This window comes from Salvelinus sp. IW2-2015, linkage group LG33 (genome assembly GCF_002910315.2).
Source record: "Salvelinus sp. IW2-2015 linkage group LG33, ASM291031v2, whole genome shotgun sequence".
Lineage (NCBI taxonomy): Eukaryota > Metazoa > Chordata > Actinopteri > Salmoniformes > Salmonidae > Salvelinus > Salvelinus sp. IW2-2015.
The window spans coordinates 1,282,390-1,309,170 of NC_036872.1; the positions used below are offsets into that span (position 1 = coordinate 1,282,390).

Here is a 26,781-nt window from a genome sequence, read left to right on the forward strand (position 1 = left end):
ACTTTTTCAATGGATAAGCCACCAGATGTGACAATGCTAACATTCTCTGGCAGTTCAAGCTCTGGTAAAGGTCTTGCATTTAGTTTTTTGTATATCAAAGACCAGTTTGAGACCATAAAGGGAGGCCTGCAGTGACTGAAAATCAGTCTGGAGCTCTTCAACAGCCTGAACCAGAGAAGGAGCACATTAATATATAACTGTATCATCTGCATATAGATGTAACTTTGCTGGTTGCATCCCATTTCCCAATCATTAATAAGAATTGAGAACAACACAGGAGCTTAAATGGAACCCTGGGGCACACCTCTATTAATCTCAAGAAAGCTAGACTTGTGATAGTCAGTATATACACATTGTTTTCTGTCAGAAAGATAGTTCCTTAACCAATATACTGCCCCTTCACTGAGGCCAATGTTTCTGAGTCTAGCTAGCAACAACTGAATCAAAGGCCTTTGATAAATCCACAAACAGCACAATGTTGCTTTTTATCAAGTCCATTAATTATGTTGTTTGCCACTGCCATAGCTGCAGTTGTGGTGCTGTGCTCCGATCTAAAGCCAGACTGAACTCCGCTCAATATGTTATTTTCAATTAAGACGTTTTTTAACTGTGAGTTCACTAGGGATTCATAGACTTTGGCCAGTATAGGGAGTTTAGAGATAGGACGATAGTTATTCGCCTCTGAGGGATCTCCACCCTTTAGCAGTGGGAGGACATAAACTGATTTCCAAATGCTGGGTTTGGAATTGGTCAAGAGACTCAAGTTGAAAATGTGAGCCACAGGTTCAGTAATACCAGCTGCTATCTTTAAGAGGTAGCGGTCGAGGTTGTCTGGACCTTCAGACTTTTTACTGTCTATTGCCTTTAGGTCTTTATAGACCTCAGTATAAGAAACAGGCTCAAAGTTAAAAAGGTTCACATGAGGTCGTATATCATAGTTGACTGTAACAGAGCTTACATTAGAGGCCTGGGCCCCACCATTATCAAAAACTGAACCAGCAGACATGAAGTGCTTGTTAAAACCCCTAAAATATTGGCTTTATCCTTCACTTCATTAGAATCCATCATTAAATGGTCAGGAAGGCCAGAGGATACATTAGAACCTGACACTGATTTGATTAGCTTCCAGAACTTGGAAGGGTTGTTTAGGTTCTCTGTGACTGCATTTAAATAGTAATCTGATTTGGACTTCCTGATCAATCCTGTGCATTTGTTTCTTAGCGCTCTGAAGTAGGCCCAGTCAACAGGAGCATTTGTATGTCTATCTTGAGCCCAAGAGATATTTATATTTTATTATGCTGATGGAGCTCATGAGCTGGGCCTTTCTGAGTTGGATCTGTCTAATTGCACACTACTCACACTGCACGTTCGATCAATTCAATTCTTTCAATCAAATGTATTTATAAAGCCCTTTTTACATACGCCGGTGTCACAAAGAGATATACAGAAACCCAGCCTAAAACCCCAAACAGCAAGCAATGCAGATGTGGGAGAACGAGGGTGAAATCCAACGTTGTGCTATATATTCATTGGCTATGTATGTCAAAGGTATTTTTTTTAAAGATAAATATTGCTACATTACTAGCTCAAACACTTTGAATCTGCAAAAATTACATGAATTAGTGGGTGATGGCGATTTCAGATCAGAAGTTGCCTCAGTTATCTGATAGTAGGGTGGTAGATGCACAGTTTCCCTTATGGCTCAGCTCAGGTGCCTACATACACCATAGACATATACATGTACATCATTTACACACACACACACATTATGTTCTTCTATCTTAAAATGTATTTCTATTCAAAATCCTATTTTCCCTTACTCTTACCTTAACCTTAACACGTAAACCAAACCCTAAACATAACCACTTACCATAACTTTAATTGAAACCCTAAACCTAACCCCTAATGTCCCCACGAAATGTCCCAACGCGGTATAGTTTTTCTTGTTTCACTATCCTTGTGGGGATTTTAGGTCTCCACAAGGATAGAAAAGCCAGCCTACGTACACATTCAGAGAGAGAGTGGTCAGCTCAGACCAATCCAGCTCAGAAAGGCCCATCTCACAAGCTCCATCAGCATAATATTTGAATTTAGGATGGAAGTGAATGTGTTTATGCAACAAATATTAGTGCATCAATCTGAATTCGCATGGATTCGTTCCTCTAATCAAACTAAAACGAACATATCAGAGCCCATGTATCTCCTTATATCAATTGTAACTCAGTAAAATCTTGTTGACGTATCAAATTGTCTTGAAAGGGAAAGATGCACATCCCTAATAAATAGTTATGGTTTAGTAGGTTGAGTCTAGTGACACTTCTGCAAGGCTGCCTCTTGTAGCAGTGGAAAAAGACAAACTCACTAGTTGTTGGTAAGTTATATTTGGCTACCGTAGATCTCTATTTCTCTTTCAGATGTGGATATTCTACAGATGGACTTAAGTATATTAATGAGTATTATTGTTCAATAATAGAGGATTTAAGATTTAAAAGGTGAGATTCATTGCGGCTATATTGGCATTGCCAAAAGAGGAAGGTATTATGTACAGTTGAAGTCGGAAGTTTACATACACCTTAGCTAAATACCTTTAAACTCAGTTTTTTACAATTCCTGACATTTAATCCTAGTAAAAATTCCCTGTCTTAGGTCAGTTAGGATCAACACTTTATTTTAAGAATGTGAAATGTCAGAATAAGAATAATAGTAGAGAGAATGATTTATTTCAGCTTTAATTTTTTTCATCACATTCCCAGTGGGTCAGAAGTTTACATACACTGAATTAGTATTCAGTAGCATTGCCTTTAAATTGTTTAACTTGGGTCAAACGTTTCGGGTAGCATTCCACAAGCTCCTCACAATAAGTTGGGTGAATTTTGTCCCATTCCTCCTGACAGAGCTGGTGTAACTGAGTCAGGTTTGTAGGCCTCCTTGCTCGCTCACGCTTTTTCAGTTTTGCCCACAAATTTTCTATGGGATTGAGGTCAGGACTTTGTGATAGCCACTCCAATACCTGGACTTTGTTGTCCTTAAGCCATTTTGCCACATCTTTGGAAGTATGCTTGGGGTTATTGTCCATTTGGAAGACCCATTTGCGACCAAGCTTTAACTTCCTGACTGATGTCTTGAGATGAAGCTTCAATATATCCACATCATTTTCCTACCTCATGATGCCATCTATTTTGTGAAGTGCACCAGTCCCTCCTGCAGCAAAGCACCCCCACAACATGATGCTGCCACCCCCGTGCTTCACGGTTGGGACGGTGTTCTTCTGCTTGCAAGCCTCCCCCTTTTTCCTCCAAACATAACGATGGTCATTATGGCCAACCAGTTCTATTTTTGTTTCATCAGACCAGAGGACATTTCTCCAAAAGGTACGATCTTTGTCCCCATGTGCAGTTGCAAACTGTAGGCTGGCTTTTTTATGGCGGTTTTGGAGCAGTGGCTTCTTCCTTGCTTAGCGGCCTTTCAGGTTACGTCGATATGGGACTTGTTTTACTGTGGATATAGATACTTGTGTACCTCTTTCCTCCAGCATCTTCACAAGGTCCTTTGCTGTTGTTCTGGGATTGATTTGCACTTTTTCAACCAAAGTATCTTCATCTCTAGGAGACAGAACGTGTCTCCTTCCTGAGCGGTATGACGGCTGCGTGGTCCCATGGTGTTTATACTTGCGTACTATTGTTTGTACAGATGAACGTGGTACCTTCAGGCGTTCTGAAATTTCTCCCAAGGATGAACCAGACTTATGGAGGTCTACAATATTTTTTTCTGAGGACTTGGCTGATTTCTTTTGATTTTCCCATGATGTCAAGCAAAGAGGCACTGAGGTTGAAGGTAGGCCTTGAAATACATCCGCAGGTACACCTCCAATTGACTCAAATTATGTCAATTAGCCTATCAGTAGCTAAAGCCATGACATCATTTTGTGGAATTTTCCAAGCTGTTAAACTTCTCTGGGATATGTGGGATGCTAACGTCCCATTTGGCCAAAAGCCAGTAAAAATGCAGAGCGCCAAATTCAAATAAATTACTATAAAAATCTAACTTTCATGAAATCACGCATGAAAGACACCAAATTAAAGCTACACTTGTTGTGAATCCAGCCAACATGTCTGATTTTGAAAAGGATTTACGGCGAAAGCACACCAAACGATTATGTTGTCAGTACATAGCCACAGAAAAACACAGCCATTTTTCCAGCCAAAGAGAGGAGTAACAAAAAGCCGAAATAGAGATACAATTAATCACTAACCTTTGATGATCTTCATCAGATGACACTCATAGGACTTCATGTTACACAATACATGTATGTTTTGTTCGGTAAAGTTCATATTTATATTCAAAAATCTGAGTTTAGGCGGGACGCTACTGTCTCACTTGGCCAAAAGCCAGAGAAAATGCAGAGCGCCATTTTCAAATAAATTACTATAAAAATCAAACTTTCATTAAATCACACATGAAAGATACCAAAGTAAAGCTACTAATAGGCTTTTCGGCGAAAGCAAACGATGCTATTATCTGAGGATAGCACCATAGTAAACAGAGAGAGAAGCATATTTCAACCCTGCAGGCGCGACACAAAACACAGAAATAAAAATATAATTCATGCCTTACCTTTGACGAGCTTCTGTTGTTGGCACTCCAATATGTCCCATAAACATCACAAATGGTCCTTTTGTTCGATTAATTCCGTCAATATATATCCAAAATGTCAATTTATTTGGCGCGTTTGATCCATAAAAACACCGGTTCCAACTTGTGAAACGTGACTACAAAATATCTCAAAAGTTACCTGTAAACTTTGCCAAAACATTTCAAACTACTTTTGTAATACAACTTTAGCTATTTTTTACGTAAATAATCGATAAAATTGAAGACGGGATGATCTGTGTTCAATACAGGATTAAAACAAACTGTAGCTAGCCTTCTGGTCATGCGCCTCTAACAAACAGGACACAACAAGTGACCCTAATTCAAAATGGCCGTACTTCTTCATTACACAAAGGGAAAACCCTCAACCAATTTCTAAAGACTGTTGACATCCAGTGGAAGCGGTAGGAACTGCAAGAAGGTCAATTAGAAATCTGTATTCCCAATGAAAATCCATTGAAAAGAGAGTGACCTCAAAAAAAAGAAATCTGAATGGTTTGTCCTCGGGGTTTCGCTAAATAAGTTCTGTTATACTCACAGACATGATTCAAACATTTTTAGAAACTTCAGTGTTTTCTTTCCAAATCTACTAACAATATGCATATCTTATCTTCTGGGGATGAGTAGCTGGCAGTTGAATTTGGGTATGCTTTTCATCCAAATGTGAAAATGCTGCCCCCTATCCTAGAAAAGTTAAAGGCACTGTCAACTGAGTGTATATACACTTCTGACCCACGGGAATTGTGATACAGTGAATTATAAATTAAATAATCTGTCTGTAAACAATTGTTGGAAAAATGTCCTAACCGACTTGCCAAAACTATAGTTTGTTAACAAGAAATTTGTGGAGTGGTTGAAAAAGAAAAAAAGTTTTAATGACTCCAACCTAAGTGTATGTAAACTTCCGACTTCAACTGTATGTGCTTTTGCCACATTATATTCAAATGTTTATTACTACAAAGTTCAAATAAACACTCCCTTTAATAGAAAAAGTCCCTTTAATAGTTTTACATCATTAAAGAAATTAAATACATTTTCAGCTATGGTTTTGCGCTAATCTTTCAATTGAACTTGTCTATTTATCAATGAAAGATACACAACAAAGTTTTTCAGCAGTTTTTACAATGATACATCGCCGACCCAGAATACAATGGGTTTTTAACATCTTAATTGATAGCTAACGCAATCAGCATGTTCTTCAAAAGGGAGAATTAGGATTGTCATTTATGGCAATGGATTCTGAAATTAATTAGCTCTTGTAATTCTCTGGACAGCAGATGGTACAGTGTGAGTGGAACAAGGGGGGACAGCACCAGTGGAGGAACCCATGTGAGCACAGGGAAGAGAGAAACAGTTGCCATGGTCTCTCAGATAGCAACTTGGAGGCCTCTTGTTAAATTCTACAATGCACTTAACCTTATTGTCTCTAGATAGTACCAAGCTGTAGAAAATAATTTTAAATGAGATTGCGGCCAGTGCGAGTGGCCTTGGTTAAAAGTGTCCGTTTTAGGGAAAAATAAGTAGCTAAGTGGTTTACAAATATATACATTTTTTACAGGCTTTGCCTGTCCAAGGCCTAAGGAATGCAACAACCTCAAAGGTCCTTCACGCTGTAGGCAGCAAGGTCTTTTTTACGTGCAGAGAATGCAGGATTTTTTTACCACAGAAACCGTGTGTCTCTGCGTATGTGTGTGTGTTTACATACGTGTGCAAGGATTGACGTGCGTCTTTAGTGGCCTGATATTTTGGTCTGTTCTAGCCAGCCAGCCCCCTGCTTATCTTACTGTATGTGGGCCAGTCAACTATGGTGGTTCAAGGAGATGGAGAGACTGACAAGAGCGGTGACAGAGCAGCAAATGGAGAAAGGCGCCATGGTGGCAGAGCTTTAAAAGCACATCATAAAATGATTGGGTGAAAAGCTGGACAGACTCCCCAGACAGCCTCTCTTAAGAAAGTGGAGCGGGTTGGAGAGAGGTAATAAAAGTTGCAGGGAATCTATCATGTCCTGCCCAAATGTTAGTCTGCGCCGCCTGCCCGCTGCCTCCCATTGGACTGAGGAGAGGGGCAAGGTTATTTTTTGTAACTCCCTGAACTTGTCAGAACATATACAGCTTTGACTGTCTGTCTGTACCAAGAGAACGTTGTCTCTGAGGAATATTAGATGAATCTGTCACTGTATGCCTCTGCTCTGATTTAGATGACTTGGCTCACAGAGCGCATGAATTCCATGTCTCTCTATACTCTAATAACAGACTCTTTGTACGTTTGTCTTATGCTAATATAATTCCTTACATGTGTAACAGGTCATCCTCATACATGATAATTACTAGCCAGACATTGCAAACAGAAAAAGAAAGGGAGCGATCGAACACTTACTTCAAAGCCGAACCTGTACAGGCACGGTGTTACACAGTACTTAAAACAATCCAAAACTCAAAGTATTACCTTCATTGAAACTAACCTCCAATACACCATTAGCGGAAATAAGATCAGCATACAGTGCATTCAGAAAGTATCCAGATCCCTTGCCTTTTTCCACATATTGTTACGTTATAGCCTTATTCTAAAATATATTACATTTGAAAAATCTTCATCACTTGACACACAATACCGCATAATGTCAAAGCAAAATTATTTAAATTTAATAACAGAACCTTATTTACATAAGTATTCAGACCCTTGGTTATGAGACTCGAAAAATTGAGCTTAGGTGTGTCCTGTTTCCATTGCCCATCTTCCAGATGTTTCTACACCTTGATTGGAGTCCACCTGTGGTAAATTCAATTGATTGGACATGATTTGGAAAGGCACACACTTGTCTATATAATGTCCCACAGTTGACCGTGCATGTCAGAGCAAAAACCAAGCCATGCGGTCGAAGCAATTATCCTTAGAGACAGGATTGTGTCGAGGCACAGATCTGGGGAAGGGTACCAAAAAAATGTCTGCAGCATTGAAGGTCCCCAAGAACACAGTGGCCTCCGTCATTCTCAAATGGAAGCTGTTTAGAACCATCAAGAGTCTTCCTAGAGCTGGCCGCCCGGCCAAACTGAGCGGGGAGAAGGGCCTTGGTCAGGGAAGGGACCAAGAATCCGATGGTCACTCTGACAGAGCTCCAGAGTTCCTCTGTGGAGATGGGAGAACCTTCCAGAAGGATAACCATCTCTGCAGGACTCCACCAATCAGGCCTTTATGGTAGAGTGGCCATTCGAAAGCCACGCCTCAGTAAAAGGCACATGACAGCCTGCTTGGAGTTTGACACAAAACACCTAAAGACTCTGACCATGAGAAACAAGATTCTCTGATCTGATGAAACCTTGATTGTACTCTTTGGCCTGAATGCCAAGCGTCATGTCTTGAAGAAACCTGGCACCATCCCAACGGTGAAGCATGGTGGTGGCAGTATCATACTGTGGGGATGTTTTTCAGCGACAAGGACTGGGAGACTAGTCAGGATCGAGGGAAAGATGAACAAAGCAAAGTACAGAGATCCTTGATGAAAACCTGCTCCAGAGCACTCAGGACCTCCAGACTAGGGCGAAGGTTCACCTTCTAACAGGACAGCGACCCTAAGCACACAGACAAGACAACGCAGGAGTGGCCCAGCCAGAGCCCGGACTAGAACCCGATTGAACATCTCTGGAGAGACCTGAAAATAGCTGTGCAGCAACACTCCCAATCCAACCTGACAGAGCTTGAGAGGATCTGCGGAGACGAATGGGCAAAACTCCCCAAATACAGGTGTGCCAAGCTTGTAGAGTCATACCCAAGAAGACTCAAGGCTGTAATCACTGCCAAAGTTGTTTCAACAAAGTACTGAGTAAAGGGTCTGAATACTTATGTAAATGTAATAGTGCTTTTTTTTTAAACATTTGCAAACATTTCTAAAAACCTGTTTTTGCTTTGTCATTATGGGGTATTGTGTGTGTGTGTAGATTGATGAATAAAAATAAAATAAAATGTAATACATTTTAGAATAAGGCTGTAACGTTACCAACATTTTATGGAGTAAGTCAAGGGGTCTGAATACTTTCCAAATGCACTGTATATGCAGCAACTAACACGGCTATAATTCAGGAACGTAACGTAACATTTGCTAGACCGTGATCTCAACAATTAAGAGTTTGAAGCAAACCCCGGATCAGCAAACGCCAGGGGAGTATCACATCAGGAGTGCTGAGAGAAACAAGGACAGAAGGCAGAGTGAAGCGTTTAGAGAGATGAGAAATCTAACATAAGCCTCATTTACTTCTACTCTCTATATGTGTGCGTGCGCAGGAATACCTCCTAGGATGGGGGCAGCGAGAATAGAATAGATTATGTGTGGACTAGATGTACTACACATGAAGAATTTCAACGCAGAAGATTATATAACAAGACAAATATCCCCGTTATTGCTCCAGATTCAAAATGTTGGAAGATTGTCTTGTGTTCTCTTTTATCGGACTTGGAATTGGGGTCTCCCATAATTCAGAAGGTTCTGGATCCTTAATCAGACTGGTAGCTGGTCAAGACCTTCTCCTTCAGGGACCATGTTTAACCCACACTGTAAATCTGTATCCTAAATGGCACCCTATTCCCTTTTATAGTGCACTACTCATTAAGACATAAATTATCTATAAATACATATTTTCTTGGATGGAATACAAGGGAGAAGTATGACTCTTATTGTAAGCCATCTAAATGACTTCACATTCATATGTATGTGTATAGTATAGAGCTCATGGGAATCAATTTAATTCTTCTCATAACCGAAAGGTTGCAAGTTCGAATCCCCAAGCTGACAAGGTTCAAAATCTGTCGTTCTGCCCCTGAACAAGGCAGTGTTCCTAGGCCGTCATTGAAAATAAGAATTTGTTCTTAACTGACTTGCCTAGTTAAATAAAGGTAAAAAAATTACTCTTTAAGCCGCATTTAAAAGGAGTGTTTCATGCCAAGAGATCCATGGGGTATTAGTCTATATGCTGTAGGAGGGGAGCTTAAGTTAAATAGGATCGTAAGTGAGAATTTGTGTAAATATGTACAAGATTAGGCTAACGCTCATGTTAGCATCAAAAACACAAAGCATTACCTTGACTGAGAAGTCATTTAGAACTAACTTCCAAGACACCATTAGCGATAATAACAACATCATCGAACAGATATGCCACAATTAACAGGGCTATAATTCAGGAACGTGATGTTACATTAGTTAGACCACGATCTCGACCAGAGAGAAATTACATTTGTAATCGTGGACTTGTAATGGTACCAGAAACATCTCTTTGCAGGGTCATGTAGCCTACATTGTTCTAACCTTCAACCAGACCACAATGCCTCAGTATGGTTGTTATGTAATACTATGTCTTTTTCCCCCTATGCAAAGTCTCAAATCCCAAGATGGCTAATGTACACCAATGCTATTTTTTGCTTTTTCCATCCGTAGCCTGAGGCAAGGACACATTTCTCTCATCATTGGTCAGAGGATGATGAAGTGTTAATTGATAAATGGTCTCGCCATGTGGTACCTGGACCAGAGAGAGAGTGCCCACTGGCAGGGGCTGTCGTTCAGCACAGCACCAAGGGACATGCATCCCTCGCACGTGTAATGCATACAATCAATCACTCACTCACACACAAACGCATGTATGTAATGCGTACACTCTCTCACACACACACGCCCTCTGTGTGGGGTGTGCCAACTCATGCCCCTGCCACTGGACAGATTCAGGACACCTCAGGTTCATTAGTCAAAGCAAAGTAGGGTAGGTGCTGCGTGAGAACAACTCTCTCTGCCTGGATCCTCTCCTCTGCCAGTGCAGAATCCCCGGGCCTATGCTCTCTCGCTACACTCCTCTCCTTCGGCCTGCTGTTCATGCTTCTCCAGTTAGACTGGGGAGAGCTACAGCAGATTGGCGTTTTCCATGTTACCACATGCACGTCTGGTTTAATATTTCGGTTTATGGATGCAGAGACAGAACCTCTGAGTTTGATCTAAAACAATTTACTCCAACATTAATGAAAGCAGAGAAACATGCATATTGATGAGGGTATTCTTTGGAATCTGCACATTCCGGATATCCTTGAGGCACACAGTACGAATATTCTGTCGACAAATATGGCAGATGAATATTCAGTGCTAACATGAAATCTGATAAGCATAAATTGGCTGGGTTCTTTCTTCATGTGGTCCTCTGAGCGAGGCGGGCCACCCACACACACGCACACACTCTTGTGTCGGTTGTATGTGTGTGCCAGACTCGAAGCAAAGTGACCTGAGCTTCTGTCTCAGAACAGCGCTTGTTGTGTGAGATCTTGCTTCGTGCCCTTAAAGAGGCCGGTCAACCATGAGAATGACCCAGTTAGAATTGTTTTACTTGAATGTTCTCAGAAACTGGTCTTTTTTTTTATCCGTCAAATAATATGACGTAAGCCTGGTCCCAGATCTGTTTGAACCTTAATACCGATCCTTGCTACTTCTCGTCACACCAAACATAATGGCACAAAAAAGGCTGGTACCCAGGTCCATCGGTTGGCCTTCGGTGTGGTAGTATCTGTCAAACCCGAGGGTATATTCCACCCCTTGTGTCATGCAGCACTCCATGTCCAAACATCAACGGTGTTGTCTGTCAGTGCTATGATGACAATGTATCTGTTTCTGCCATGTTGTCCTCTCAGTATCAGTCACCAGAATGCCCTCGGAAAATGGCTGACAGAGATGGCCATTAAAGCTGTGTGTGTGCGTGCGTACCCTGAGAGACTGAGATGGGACTTTGGAACAGGCAGCCTCTCCCTCAGCCCCTGTGCAGGCTGTCAGAGGATACAATGGGAGTAATTAACGAGGGCCTCAGTCTCCTCCCTCATCCCTCTCCCCTCTAGCCGTCAATGGGACTAACACAAGACTGGCAGTGCTGGCCCTAGCTGTCAAGGCCCCCAAGGTGAGGGAGACATGAGACAGGCAGGCATCTGTCCGTCGGGGCAGCAGCCCTCACTCCAACCACCGTTCCCAGAAGTGGCATGTGACAGCTCCACTCCAGCTGCCCATGAAGGACTTGACTACTCTCCTCCTCCTTCTCTCTCTCTCCTTGAGCACATGGTGAACTCTCATCAAACATACATAATTACCAAGTTTTGCAAGTTTTACCCTATCCATCTACAAAGATAGAGAGAAAGCTGGTTAAGTTCTGGTCTGTCTGATGAATCTTGCAATATAAAAATGTGACATCCAGAGAGAATGTATAGCGATATGTTGTAAAATGTAGGCTAATAAAGTCTAACTTGGGCTTCTTTTTTTCCTTTTTTTTTTTTTTTTACAAAATATGGAATTATTCAGAATAAAAATACTTAATTAAAACATAATTAGAGAAGCAACTTTTGCAAACTCATTTTTCTTAACACTCATTTGGAAAGTTTCTGGTTTAAGGGCTATATCTGAATATATTTATTTTTTATTTCACCTTTATTTAACCAGGTAGGCTAGTTGAGAACAAGTTCTCATTTACAACTGCGACCTGGCCAAGATAAAGCAAAGCAGTGCGACACAAACAACAACACAGAGTTACACATGGAATAAACAAGCGTACAGTCAATAACACAATAGGAAAAAAATAAAGGCTATATACAGTGTGTGCAAATGGCGTGAGGAGGTAAGGCAATAAATAGGCCATAGTAGCGAAGTAATTACAATTTAGCAAATTAACACTGGAGTGATAGATGAGCAGATGGTGATGTGCAAGTAGAAATACTGGTGTGCAAAAGAGCAGAGAAGTAAATAAAAACAGTATGGTGATGAGGTAGGTAGATTGGGTGGGCTATTTACAGATGGGCTATGTACAGCTGCGGCGATCGGTTAGCAGCTCAGATAGCTGATGTTTAAAGTTAGTGAGGGAAATACAAGTCTCCAGCTTCAGCGTTTTTTGCAATTCGTTCCAGTCCAGAATTAGGTTCTGGAGATGGTTGTTTTTCACCCTGGTACTTTTTGACCATGTACCACAGGTACAAGATCTGCGTTTGCATGTCTGTCCTCAAAGGTTCCGCAGGTGTGGTGAGCTTAGCAGTGTTTTATCCTACATACTCCACAACACCTGCACTTCTAGTGTTAACTGTTCCATTTTGTGGAGCTTGATGCTTGGGTCCATTGTGGACATGAACAACCCTTCCTGCCAATATCAGGGTGTAGGGTGAAGTTGCCTCTAGACCCTGATCTTGGATCTTTTTTAATTTTATTTCTATTTAACCTTTTATTTAACTAGACGAGTCAGTTAAAAGAACAAATTCTTATTTACAATGAGGGCCTACTCCGGCAAACCCGGACGACGCAGTGCCAATTGTGTGCCGCCCTATAGGACTCTCAATCCCGGCCGGATGTGATACAGCCTGGATTCGAACCAGGTACTATAGTGACACCTCGGGAGCCCAAAGTTTGTCGTATTCCTCACTAATGGTTACGGTTAGGATTGGGGAAGGGAAGCAGTCTGGTTGGTGTGATCGTTGACTGAGGAGTTTGTCAGTGTGCAGTTTTGTGCAGTTTCACACTTGCCAGAAAAACAACCAGCCAATGGGTTGAGTAGTAGGTCAATGCACTGATCTGGGTGCAGCCCTAAGCGAAGCACTGCATGACACAATAGGAGAATGACAGTTTGCTCAACAAGTCTAAAGAGACTACTGTTCTCATAGCTCTAGTCCCGTGTGGCTCAGTTGGTAGAGCATGGCGCTTGCAACGCCAGGGTTGTGGGTTCATTCCCCACGGGGGGACCAGGATGAATATGTATGAACTTTCCAATTTGTAAGTCGCTCTGGATAAGAGCATCTGCTAAATGACTTAAATGTAAATGTAAATGTTGACCAGGGCGTTAGCATGTTACTCTAAGTAGAGGTTAGTAAAGAAAACACGCTAAGGCCCTGGACCAGAGCTACTGTTCTCACAAACCACCACCCTGTGGCCTTTTACAACTTTGTAATTTATTATCATCAGTGTCCATTCTATTTATTTCTCAAAGTGGTATAGCAAACTTGCCAACCTTTTGTCTGTCTTCTATCTAAAACGTATAGGCTATGTCTCACTGTTACAGGTCTAGTGTGTGTGTGTGTGTGTGTGTGTGTGTGTGTGTGTGTGTGTGTGTGTGTAGTACAATATATTCTGTTGGAACTCTTGTCAACACAGTGTAGTGTACATCCAGTCAGTCTTTTTTGACACATGAGTGGGTAGCTAGCTAGCTGCACTCCATCTCCCCTCTCGCTGTCTGTTTTTGAACAGGAGTAAAGAGCAGTCAAGCATCGCAGCTGCTTTCTGGATGTGACACGCTGGCAGCTGCAACATTGTTATCAGACTACAAAGACATCTGCCATACTATTTGATGGAAATTCCATTTATGAGTGGCTTTTCTTCTCCTCGCCTCCTTTTCCCCCTCTTGATATATCTTTTCCTTATTGTTTATCCAGGTCCTGTGCTGTCGGGGAGAACAAGATGGGCCCAGTAAAGTATCTTATCGGCTGCAGAGCTGACAGCTGCGTGAGGGGTGCTGCAGTAGGTGCCGGGTAGCTTTGATGTACATGGAGCTCTGCCTCCCATCATCTCTGCGCTCCATCAGTCCTCATCATTGTGCTACCGGCTCCATGCACTCCTACTGCTCCAACTTCCAGACCTCTCTCTCTTTCTGCCTCATCTCTAAACACGTGATGTCACCAACTGGAGGAGCCTTCCTCTTCTAGCTTCCTCTTGGAAACGTTGCTCTCCTTACAGTCCTAGGGCTCAGTTCAGTCAACTCCGCATTACGGTACTGTATTCACGCAGTAGCTCTCCTCCATCCTTTAGTGTCCACCCTGAGATTGGAAGGTTGGGGTTTGATCGCCGGCAAAGTCATACCATAAACTCTTTAAATGGGACCCGAAGCCTCTCTTTTTGGCACGCAGCATTAAGGAGATGGACTAGGGTTAAGGCCCTGCGATAGACAAGCATCGTTGTACATCAACCTGCAAAAAAAAAGAATTGTCTTGGTTTTGGGTACTGTAAAACTCTAATGCTACCATGTAGTCTCCTGTAGAAGTGACACTGTAAACATTGCTGAAGACATGGTGGGCCAGTGACGGACAGTGAGGTGACATAGGGCAGGCTGCAAGCCGCCTCTGTCAGGACCAATGATCGTCTGTTTCTCCCCTGGCTGTCACACCTTATTCTACTCTGTCTACACTTGTGTCTGGGAACGCTTAGTTGCGTAATCACTACAGAGATCAAGGACACTGATTGTACCGCAGCTGGCTCAAGCCTCTGCACCGTGAGCCTTCTCTTCATTTGTTGTACAATACCAAGAGACAGGCGCGACAAAAGCCAGAACTCTCCACAGTCCTTAATACAATGTTTTCAGTTTGTTTTGCTAGTTCATTATGTGTTGATCTGGAAAACTGCTTTTAGTTGTGGGTGGAGAAGGGGCTGTTCATGTCCATCCATTTTGCAGGATTTTTCGAGTGAGAGAGGGGGGGGGGGGGGGGGGTCAGTCATAAGTGACTCCTCATTTTTTTTTTGCTTTTCACTGTCTTTTCTACTCTTTGTCGCAGAGTCTCCCATGTGGAGTGTCCCAATGCCTTAAGATATCTGGTTTTAGGGAACACATAAATGACTGCTGTGCCCAGCTGGTCTGTAGCATCAGTGTTTTCCACTTCATAAATTGCCTACACTTGTTTTAATTTAAAGAATATGGAACATTAACAAATATTTCTGCAGAGGCGCATGTTGAATATGCTAGAACTGTCCACATTTACTCTTCCTCTGCCAACCCCATAGTAGAATAGTTTACGTATTTACCTAGCCGGCTTGTTGTGCATTCTAGGCAAGATGAATATTCCACTCGAGGCACGTTCAAGTTACGAGTGCCAATAGGGGAGAAACGGTCATTCTGACAAGTAGTCAATGCACAACAATTCTTAATGCAATCGTGGGGAAAACACGTTTGACAGCAGTTTTGATGGCATTTGTTAAGAGGGGGATCCCAGCTTTCCAGTGTTACCGTGTTTATTTCAAGCATGGTTTGGGCGCAGCTGCGCAGCAGAGCTCTTAAAGGGGCAATGTTGTTTTTAAAGGGCAATGACTTACTTTTCTCAATCTAATAATTCCTAATTATCATTTTAAATAATTATTAATACATAATAAAACAGATTGAAGGTTCTAAACGCTAATGATACTTATATGGTATTATTACAGATATTTATATTGGCCTACTGATTTGATTAGAGTGTCGACAATGGAGTAATCAACTGCTGATTACTGTGTAGCAAAGCCAATGTTTAACACCTGCTTCATTCTTCATGCCTAATAAAAGGAAGCTGGTGGAAGTTAGCAGAAGACTCTTGCAGGATTCTTCAAAAATAAATCTGTAGGTCAGTTGCTAAACATGTATTTTATAAATAAATGACATTGCAATTTACAGTTGCAAACACTTGTTGAAATTTCCTTCAGTAATTTAATTGTCAACAATAATGTTTTCAAATACACTGATCAAAAATATGAACGCATCATGTAAAGTGTTGGTTTCATGAGCTGAATTAAAAGATCCTAGAAATTTTCGATATGCTCAAAAAACATATTTATCAAAAATGTTGAACACACATTTGTTTACATACCTGTTAGTGAGCATTTCTCCTTTTGCCCAGATAATCCATCCACCTGACAGGTGTGGCATATCAAGAAGCTGATTAAACTGCATGATCATTACACAGGTGCACCTTGTGCCGGGGACAATAAAACGCCACTCTAAAATGTGCAATTTTGTCTCACAACACAATGTCAGAGATGTCTCAAGTTTTGAGGAAGCGTGCAATTGACATGCTGACTGCAGGGATGTCCACCGGAGCTTAGAGAATTTGGCAGTACGTCGAACTGGCCTCACAACCGCAGACCACGTGTAACCACGCCAGCCCAAGTCCTCCACATCCGGCTTTTTCACCTGCGGGATCGTCTGAGACCAGCCACCCAGAAAGCTGATGAAACTGTGGGTTTGCACAAACTAAGAGTTTCTGCACAAACTGTCAGAAACCGTCTCAGGGAAGCTCATCTGCGTGCTCGTCATCCTCACCAGAGTCTTGACCTGACTGCAGTTTGGCATTGTAACAGACTTCAGTGGGCAAATGCTCACCTTCGATGGCCACTGTCACGCTGCAGAAGTGTGCTCTTCACAGATGAATCCCGGTTTCAACTGTACCGGGCAGATTGCAGGCGTTGTGTGGGCGAGCGGTTTGCTGATGTCAACATTGTGAACAGAGTGCCCCATGGTGGCGGTGGGGTTATGGTATGGTGGCTGCATCATGTTTTGGGTATGCTTGTAATTGTTAAGGACTGGGGAGTTTTTCAGGATACAAAATAAACGGAATAGAGATAAGCACAGGCAAAACTCTAGAGGAAAACCCGGTTCAGTCTGCTTTACACGAGACACCGGGTCCCTCAGTCGAGTAGTGAATTTCAAGCACAGATTCAACCACAAAGACCTGGGAGACAAATTCACCTTTCAGCAGGACAATAACCGAAAACACAAGGTCAAATATACACTGGAGTTGCTTACCAAGACGACATTGAATATTCCTGAGTGGCCTAGTTAGTTTTGACTTAAATCTGCTTGAAAATCTATGGCAGAACTTGAAAATGGCTGTCTATCAATGATCAACAACCAACTTGACAGAGCTTGAAGAATTAAAAAAATTATCCAAAACATGTTTTTACTTGCCATTATGGGTTATTGTGTGTAAAATCTATTTAATCCATTTTGAAATCAGGCTGTAACACAGCAAAATGTGGATGGAATAAGTCGAGGTGTATGAATACTTTCTGAACGCACTGTAGGTCTAGGCATAGACGATATCCTAAACAACAATACATTTCATTCATACATTTTCAGTCATTTTAATTGTAAAATCATCATTCTACTCAATACCACAACTAATGTCACCAATTTGGGAGGTAACCATATAGATTCAATGGTTGTAAAGAGAGGAGAGGTCTGGCCGTAATAAAGAGATGCTCTGCTTTTTTGACACCACACTCTAAAAAGCAAGTTCTGCAGGCTCTAGTTTTGTCTTATGTTGATTATTGTCCAGTCGTGTGGTCCAGTGCTGCAAAGAAAGACCTGGTTAAGCTGCAGCTGGCCCAGAACAGAGCGGCACGTTAATCAGAGGCGCTGATGTAAATGCTATGCATGCCAGTCTCTCTTGGCTAAGAGTTTTAGGAGAGACTGCATCACTTCTTCTTTTTATAAGAAACATTAATGTGTTGAAAATCCCAAATTGTTTGCATAGTCAACTTACACACAGCTCTGATCCACACACTTACCCCACCAGACATGCCACCAGGGGTCTTTTCACAGTCCCCAAATCCAGAACAAATTCAAGAAAGCGTATAGTATTATATAGAGCCCTTATTGCATGGAACTTCCTTCCATCTCATATTGCTCAAATAAACAGCAAACCGGGGCCTCCCGGGTGGCGCAGTGGTCTAGGGCACTGCATCGCAGCGCTAGCTGCGCCACCAGAGACTCTGGGTTTGCGCCCAGGCTCTGTCGCAGCCAGCCGCGACCGGGAGGTCCGTGGGGCGACGCACAATTGGCCTAGCATCGTCCGGGTTAGGAAGGGTTTGGCCGGTAGGGATATCCTTGTCTCATCGCGCACCAGCGACTCCTGTGGCGGGCCGGGCGCAGTGCGCGCTAACCAAGGGAGCCAGGTGTACGGTGTTTCCTCCGACACATTGGTGCGGCTGGCTTCCAGGTTGGAGGCGCGCTGTGTTAAGAAGCAGTGCGGCTTGGCTGGGTTGTGTTTCGGGGGACGCATGGCTTTCGACCTTCGTCTCTCCCGAGCCCGTACTGGAGTTGTAGCGATGAGACAAGATAGTAATTACTAGCAATTGGATACCACGAAAATTGGGGAGAAAAGGGGGTAAAATTTAAATAAATAAACCTGGTTTAAAAATAAAAAAAATTGATAAAGCAACACCTCACGGCACAACGCCTCCCCTATAGTATGTGTGTATGCATTGATATGTAGGCTACGTGTGCCTTTAAAAATGTTTTATATACATGTAGTTCTGTCCTTGAGCTGTTCTTGTCTATTAATGTTCTGTATTAAGTCATTCTGTGTTATGTTTCATGTTCTGTGTGGACCCCAGGAAGAGTAGCTGCTGCTTTTGCAACAGCTAATGGGGATTCTAATTAAATGCCAAAATACCAGACTCATTAAAGTGTTCAAGAATTTAGCTGTGCATTTCGGGTAGTTGTGTATATGTGTTCCAGAGGCCACCAAAATGTAATATTTTCCCCTGGGGGGCAGCATGCCTCCAGACCCCACTAGACAGTCTGGGACAGCTACTTTTTCCCTAAATGGCTGGCTACTCCATGTACTTAAGGAAAACACTGGATTAGTATCACTGACAGTTCTGTGTTGTGCTGCTGTATCTCTGACTGTTCAGTCAAACTGAGACAAAAGACTGACTGTGTTCTGACTGTGTTCTGGGGAGCTGTTTCGCCTGTATGTGCCATCGTAGTGTGTGTGGGCGTGCTGTGCTGTGGCAGGCTCGACCAGGGGAGAATAGTGATGAAATTGTGTTGCGTATCCACTTCTGCATATAATCAGCTGGAAGGATTTTGGCAAACCCCCCATTTGCAGGTTAGCGTTTTTCGTCATGAATCTTGTTCTGGAGGCAGCTCTGCAGAGTGGTAACTATCTGGCACAGCCAGAAAGTCATAAAATCAGATGTTAAACCTAACCTTAACCACACTGCTAATCCAAATGCCTAACCAAAACCTCAAAGTAAGACCAAAAATGTAATTTTTGTTTTCCAAAATGTGTTCAAAATAGCCAATTTTGACTTTGCCGCTGGCCTATTGAAGAAGAAATCGCTCAGTTCTGCCTCCAGGACAAGACAATAAACGTCAACCTGCTCCACTCTTTGGCTACACCTGCACTCCTCCACTCTCTCTACCATCCCTATCCAAACAACATGTCTGGAGAAACACACAGTCACATACACACACCCCTTTTTGCTCAACAGAATTTGTATTTTGAACATCAGTTCAAACATCTCACAATATCTGCAGGAATGATCGTACAAATGATTATTTTGTAAGTAGATGTAGCTGGCAATTTGAATGTCCGGAGAAAGAAACGGTCACCTTAATATTACACACTGTTCTTTCGCCTCTTATTTTTGTGTCCATTTTATGTGGAGATGAGATGATAATAATGATGATAACTAATGATGGGAACAAACATGAAGCGTTAACGCTCCGTTCCTCCGTCCCGATAAGCCTGTTCTGTTTCCCTGGTATTACATTGTGCGATATTACATTGTGCGAGCACGTTGGATTCAATTTCCATTTGCACCTCGAAAGTTATTGCATTAGCTTTGCTCCTTGTAATTATATTGCCCTGCTCATAGATTTGTACCAAACATTGTAAGTCATTTTCTTTACTTTTTGGCTGTCGACTCGGTTCATTTCCTATCTACCCTACCGTCGACTCAGATTGGGTTTAGTTAGTCAAACATTTTCCGGAGTGTCTGTTTGGATTTGTCAATGCCGACCGCGTTCATGCGTTTCCTTGTTGCGTGGCTATAGTGTAGCGTTGTGGAGTGAAGTAACAGGGCCGTGTTGCATAAGAGAGGCTGTGTTGTGTGACCAGGAACAGGTGTTTTTCTCCTTGGTGCCATGCTTGAGTTGTGTGCCACCTCCCCACACTGTGCTGGAGAGACTGAGTCTGCTTCTTGTTCTCCTTCTTTACAGAGCAAGGTTCCAGTTGATTAAGAAACAATTAGACAAAGCTCCGGGAACAACGCCTTGTCAAAATGTCACTGCAGTTCACCAGCTACGTTGGTGTTTGTATTTTGTTCACTTTTGTCTTTCTCTTTCTCTCCCTTTTTCTCTTGCTCTTTCTCTCATTTCGCAGACCATCCATCCAAGCCGAGCAACAAGCCAAAACAGTGCCAGCACAAGAGACAGAAGGGCGGCCCGGTCTCTCAACGTGGACCAATATAGCCGTGTGGTGGCTGAGCGCTCAACTACCAGTGACGTGCGCCACTGCCCAGCCCCGACCCAAACCCCGGCCCCACCCCTTTCCTCCAGTGGGCCTGTGGGAGGCAGGGACCATTCAGGGGCCCCCAGGAGACCAGAAGAGGCTCTGTCCTCATCATCAGAGGCAGGGACTCTCAGGAAAAGTGAATACCCAACCAGTCAGATCCCCCGGGCGATGGGGGTGGGGGGCAGCAGCTCCAGCCTCCAGAGTCGAGACAGCCCCTGCCGAAGCTGCCTCTCCTCAGACAGCGAGAGAGCCCCCGTGCCAAGCCCCCGCCAGCCTCCTCCTCCCTCCACCACCACCACCTCCTCTTCCTCCTTTACGGGCCGCCTAGGCCAGCCCCCCAGAGGGCCCTTGTCCCTGCACATGTACAGCCGCAAGAACGTCTTCCTGCAGCACTCGCTCCACACTGCTGAACTGCAGGCCTTGGTCCAGCATAACGGCTGAGGCGCGGGCCGCACACACACAAACACACACACGCACCTTTCACTTTTCCCATATACCTTAAACATATCATTGAATGGACTCATCACCGTCTGAATCATGGAAGTGAAGGTAATCTCTGGAATTTATCCAACAATCAGTGTCAACTCCCAAGCATCTTCCGTTCACCTCAAATCTAACCCATTTCGTACATCTCATTCTCTCAACCCTAGCTCCTCCTTGCTATGACAGACACTTTAAAACTATCTATATCACATCATTGGGACATTTGCTTCTCTTCTTAAACACATATGTTGTGTTACACTGTCATCCAACCAAACCTCCAAACAGTACCTCGGTAGGTACATGTTTATATGCGTTTCTTTGGTTCTGTGCATTTGACCATTTTGACATTTTATATTACTGTAGAAGGCGGATAGATGTGCTCACTTGAACACACACCAGTCAGTCAGCCTGCCTGCTAGCATTAACAAGGCACTCGTTCATCTATCACATTAGATTAGCACTGAATGTTGAGCGTTTGCTTAGAGGTGCTAATGTCCACACATGCGTGAACACACACACTCTAGCGCCATAGGGAATTAACTAATGTGAGAGTTGTAGCTACATTAGCAAAGCTGAACATGACCAAACCATGATGCTCATTGCACTGACAATGTGACCAACATAAACTACATGCCCAAAAGTATGTGGACACCTGCTCGTCGAATATCTCATTCCAAAATCATGGGCATTAATATGGAGTTGGTCCCCCTTTGCCGCTATAACAGCTTCCACTCTTCTGGGAAAGCTTTCCACTAGATGATGGAACATTGCTGCGCAAACTTGCTTCCATTCAGCCACGAGCATTAGTGAGGTCAGGCACTGATTTTGGGTGAATAGGCCTGGCTCGCAGTCGTTGTTCCAATTTATCCCAAAGGTGTTTGACGGGGTTTAGGTCGGGCTCTTTGCCGGCCAGTCAAGTTCTTCCACACCGATCTCGACATACCATTTCTGTATGGACCTCGCTTTGTGCACGAGGGCAATGGCTGAAACAGGAAAGGGCCTTCCCAAAACTGTTGCCACAAAGTTGGAAGCACATAATCATCTAGAATGTCATTATATTCTTTAGCATTAAGATTTCCCTTCGCTTTAACCCTAGCCCGGAACATGAAAAGCAGCCCCAGAACATTATACCTCTTCCACCAAACTTTACAGGTAGCGTTCTCCTGGCATCCACCAAACACAGATTTGTCCATCAGACTTACAGATGGTGAAGAGTGATTCATCACTCCAGAGAACGAGTTTCCACTGCTCCAGAGTCCAATGGCGGCAAGTTTTTTTAAAACTATTTGTATTTTATTTAACGAGGCAAGTCAGTTAAGAACAAATTCTTATTTACAATGACGGCCTAGGAACAGTGGGTTAACTGCAGGGGCAGAACGACAGAGTTTTGCCTTGTCAGCTCGAGATTTGATCTAGCAACCTTTCGGTTACTGGCCCAACGCTCTAACCACTAGGCTACCTGCCGCCCCAACACTCCTGCCGATGCTTGGCATTGCACATGGTGATTTTGTAGGCTTGTATGCGGCTGCTTGGCCATGGAATTTCACAAAGTTCCAGACGAACGTTACTTCCAGAGGCCGTTTGCAACCGAGTACAGACGATTTTTACGCACTACGCGCTTCAGCACTCTCCGGTCCCATTCTGTGAGCTTGTGTGCCATACCACTTCGCAGCTGAGCCATTGTTGCTCCTTCACAATAACAGCACTTACAGTTGACCGGGGCAGCTCTAGCAGGGAAGAAATTTGACACACTGACTTGTTGGAAAGGTTGCATCCTATTACGGTGAAAGTCACTGTGCATTGAAAGTCACTGAGCTCTTCAGTGAGGCCATTCTACTGCCAAAGTTTGTCTATGGAGATTGCATGGCTGTGTGTACTATTTTATACACCTTTCAGCTACGGGTTTGGCTGAAATAGCCTAATCCACAAATTTTGAAGGAGTTGTCCACATACTTTTGTATATATAATGTAAGTGCATCCTTGTATCGCCAAATCCTGGAGTCAAAGATCCCAACTCAGATTTTTACACATACAGACAAGCCCATTTTAGGGAGTTTCATTCATTACAGGATCCCAACTCAGATTTTTACACATATAGACAAGCCCATTTTAGGGAGTTTCATTCGATACAGGTCCAATGCAGCTGTTTTTATTTCAATATCAAATCATTTCTGGGTAACAACTAAGTACATTATTGTGATTGTATGCAATTAAAATGGTCAAAATGAAACAAATTGCTTTTTAGCAAAGAGCAATTTCTCAAGCTACGTCTGAGTTGGGAGGTGAAAACTAGGTGTTATTGGCAGAGATGTTTGTAACTTTTTTTATTGGTCTATTAACTAATTTACCGCCTGGTGATGGCACCAGGTAGATCAAAACTCCATCCCACATGAAACAGGCAGAAATTTCAGGCAGTGTTTTCAAACGGCTCTTACACTGAAAGGGCATGATCATCTTTTTCACTATTTCCCAGTATTATTCCAGCCTCATAGTGTGGAAATATATATAAAATACAGGCAAACACGTTTTTGACTTTCACAGGGCCTTTAACCTTTTAGTAATTGCATGCTTTTTATCATTGTAGACAACACATATTTTGTACAGTGAAAGTGTGTGGGTCAAAAATTGATTTTACAGTCTTTAATAAGAACAGACATGTCTGTCTACATTTGACACTTTTTATAAGTGGATATCAGAAACTGGTTGTTGCATCAGGGCCTGTATTCATAAAGTGTCTCAGAATAGGTTTGATCTAGGATTTGTTTTGTCTTGAAGATCATCATGAATATGAAGACTTGGATAGGAGGTTCCTGATCCTAGATCAGCATCTTACCCCGAGACACATTACAACGGAGTATTGTATGAGAATAGAACCCTATCCTTTTACTGTCACTAATTTAAGGCAATAGTTATTGTTCAAGGCACAGCATTTAATAAGTAAGTACTCATGTTTGTAGAACACCATCATGATAGCAATGTTGACGATACATGAGGATACTTGTCTTTCGAGATGCGTTTACAAAAACGGTCGTGAGCTGTAATGGTAAAGTATATAGTAGTATACAGTTGTCAGTAGAGTCTTGCGGGAGAAAGCCTGTCTGTCTGTCGTCACTGTAAGCAGCAGAAAGTGGTACAGAATGCGCCATTATAGTTGGAGTGGAAGCAAGGACTCGTAGAGGTGAAGGAAACCCTGAAGAAACGCAGCTTTACCCCCCGCGGTCCAGCTCCACTCCCTCAGGTCTACTGCTCCACTTTATTTCCCTCCTTTTCTCGCTCTCTGTTTCTTTCTCCTTCACTCTCGTCCTCTGCTCTCCCTCTCTCAGCCTACATACACAAGCCCTGAATCCTCACACCCAGAGAGAGCGGCCTGGAGGAGGGCGTGTATTCAGTGTGCTATCTGTCCTGTCTTTAGCGGGGCTCGTTGTATCACATGACTACAACGAGGGCTAGTGGAAGAAGCCAGCTGCACTTACCCATGATGACGTCTTGCCAAACACAGCCAGCACACCAGCTTTTATCCCCCAAGCGTTTGACCCCCGATTCAACTATATGTTTGATACGGACCTTCTCAGCTTCTTTACTGCAATTTTGGGATATATCAACATACTGTTCTTAGAACAAAGATTAATTCGTATTATAAGGGCATAGTTAAAAGGATAAAGTTGCGTGTTTGAGTTTTGAACAATCGTGTGTACAACTGAAGAACAAGGATGTATTCTCTTGTAGTGGACAGAACAAGAGTCTCATTAACTCACGATTCTTAGCTGACCGTACAGTAGAGGACACTTCGTTCACTTTGAGCTCACCTATTTGTTAGCTTTATTTGATGTTTTGTGAGATTGGATCACAAAGACTTATGTCACCATTTTTATGAAGAACATGACTGTAATTATGCACTGGTGATGTGACGTTATATACTGTATATTGTACATAGATACAACCTGACAATATTAATTTAAGTCGATTTAAGGTTATTTAAAAATATATATATACAGGGTTCACAATGTAGAGAATTTTGAGATTAAAAAAACTGTTAAGTGTTATAAAATCGAACTGTAATTTCTCTCGACCACAATCGTCGTTGATTAAATGTTTTACCGAATAATTTTCATTGTATTATTTACTCCTATTAAAACATAAGAGGTGTGCGGTGTTGTCTTTGGTGGTATTGAACCAACCTTCTTCAGTTTGTTTCATTTGGGTGTTGGGTTATTACTAATTATGCTTGGATAACTTTGTCCCGCATGGTTGACTGCTACTGTTTTCATTATAGTTGAAGATACCCTCCATTAGCTCTGGAGATGTCTACTGGCTATGACAGAGGAGTGGATGAGAACACCTTCATAAAACACCTCAACCAATCAATCCTGTTGATTAACACAGTGAATATCGCAGAACTCCTTAAAAAGAATTCCACGAAGAGCCAACGTGATTCCTGTAAGAGAGGCATGCTTGTTCTACATAGCACATTTCAATCTGAACGTTGACAATGTTTCACAACTGAATGCCACCCAGGTTTGTCTGGTAGTTTATCAACATTTACATACAGTCAGGTCAAAAATAGTTGGCACCCATGATAAAGATGAGTAATAAAGATTCAAATAATACTTCTACTGAGCAATGTTATGTGTGTAGAATTACACAATTTCATGTGTATATCTAAAGACCTGCATCGCTATACTGAGATTTGCTGTTTCGACAAGGATGTATTTGGGTGTTTATGGAGCTTTTGTTTGTGGTTTTTCAGGGCCCCATACGACACAACGATGAGGATGTCATTGGCTGTTTGGGCTAAGTTTGTTTAAGAAAACTAAATGAAATCACAAAAAAGGTGTCTGGACCATTATATAATGTTCCATTTACATACAAAATTGAGATTTGTTTGTAAAAATTAGACAACTAAAAGATTTGCAACAGAAATACTGTTACATTTACATGGTGTAATTTATTGACAGTCCAAAACTATCTCCAGAGAGGCTAATCAAATTCAAAGCAACTTTGCCACAGTAGTGTACCAGCTGGCTGAAGTTAATTGGTGAAATAATTTGGCTGACACTTCCCACATGCGGACACCCGCATCAAACCACACCCCGAAACCAACTCACGTTTGAATTCCGTCATGGCTTATAGCATTTCTTAATGAACCTAACCTGAAACGGGCCAAATCATGAAGTGCAGTCACCCTTTACCAAGGGAAGCGAAACAGCCCCATAACATCAAAGATCAACAACCATAAATTACATCAGTTGAGGTTAATTTCTGCAAATGCATCCTCCTTTTGACCCCAAACCCACCACTGTTGTGCGTGGCCAAAGAGCTCTATTTTCATGTCACCAGACCATACCACCCGCTCCAATCCAAGTGCCTATGTCGTTTAGCAAACTTCAGGCTTTTACATTTGTTGGTTTGCTTTCAATAAAGGCTTTCTTTCTGGCAAACCTTTCAAAGAGCCTATAGACATGATGGTGGCATCTAATTGTAGAACTGGAGACTTATGATGCGGCCAAGTTCTGTAATTCTCAAGTTTTGTCCCTTGGATTTTACAGTGAACAAAAAATATAAATGGAACACGCAGTTGTGCATATCGATCCAGAGCATTCCAACCATGCTCAATGGGTT

At 42.5% G+C, this 26,781-nt stretch overlaps 1 protein-coding gene across 2 annotated transcripts in view; it reads left to right on the plus strand.

The window, feature by feature from the left end:
* Positions 1–25,308, plus strand: part of LOC111958222 (serine-rich coiled-coil domain-containing protein 1) — a 112,661-nt gene extending 87,353 nt beyond the window's left edge. The window contains exon 10 of one of the 2 annotated variants that reach the window (XM_023979428.2): positions 20,548–25,308. In XM_023979428.2, the coding sequence (XP_023835196.1) occupies positions 20,548–21,120 (573 nt within the window). In that variant the 3' untranslated portion in view covers positions 21,121–25,308. The remainder of the gene's footprint in view (positions 1–20,547) is intronic. The other variant, XM_023979429.2, reaches the window with a different exon arrangement.
* The last annotated feature ends 1,473 nt before the right edge of the window (positions 25,309–26,781 follow it).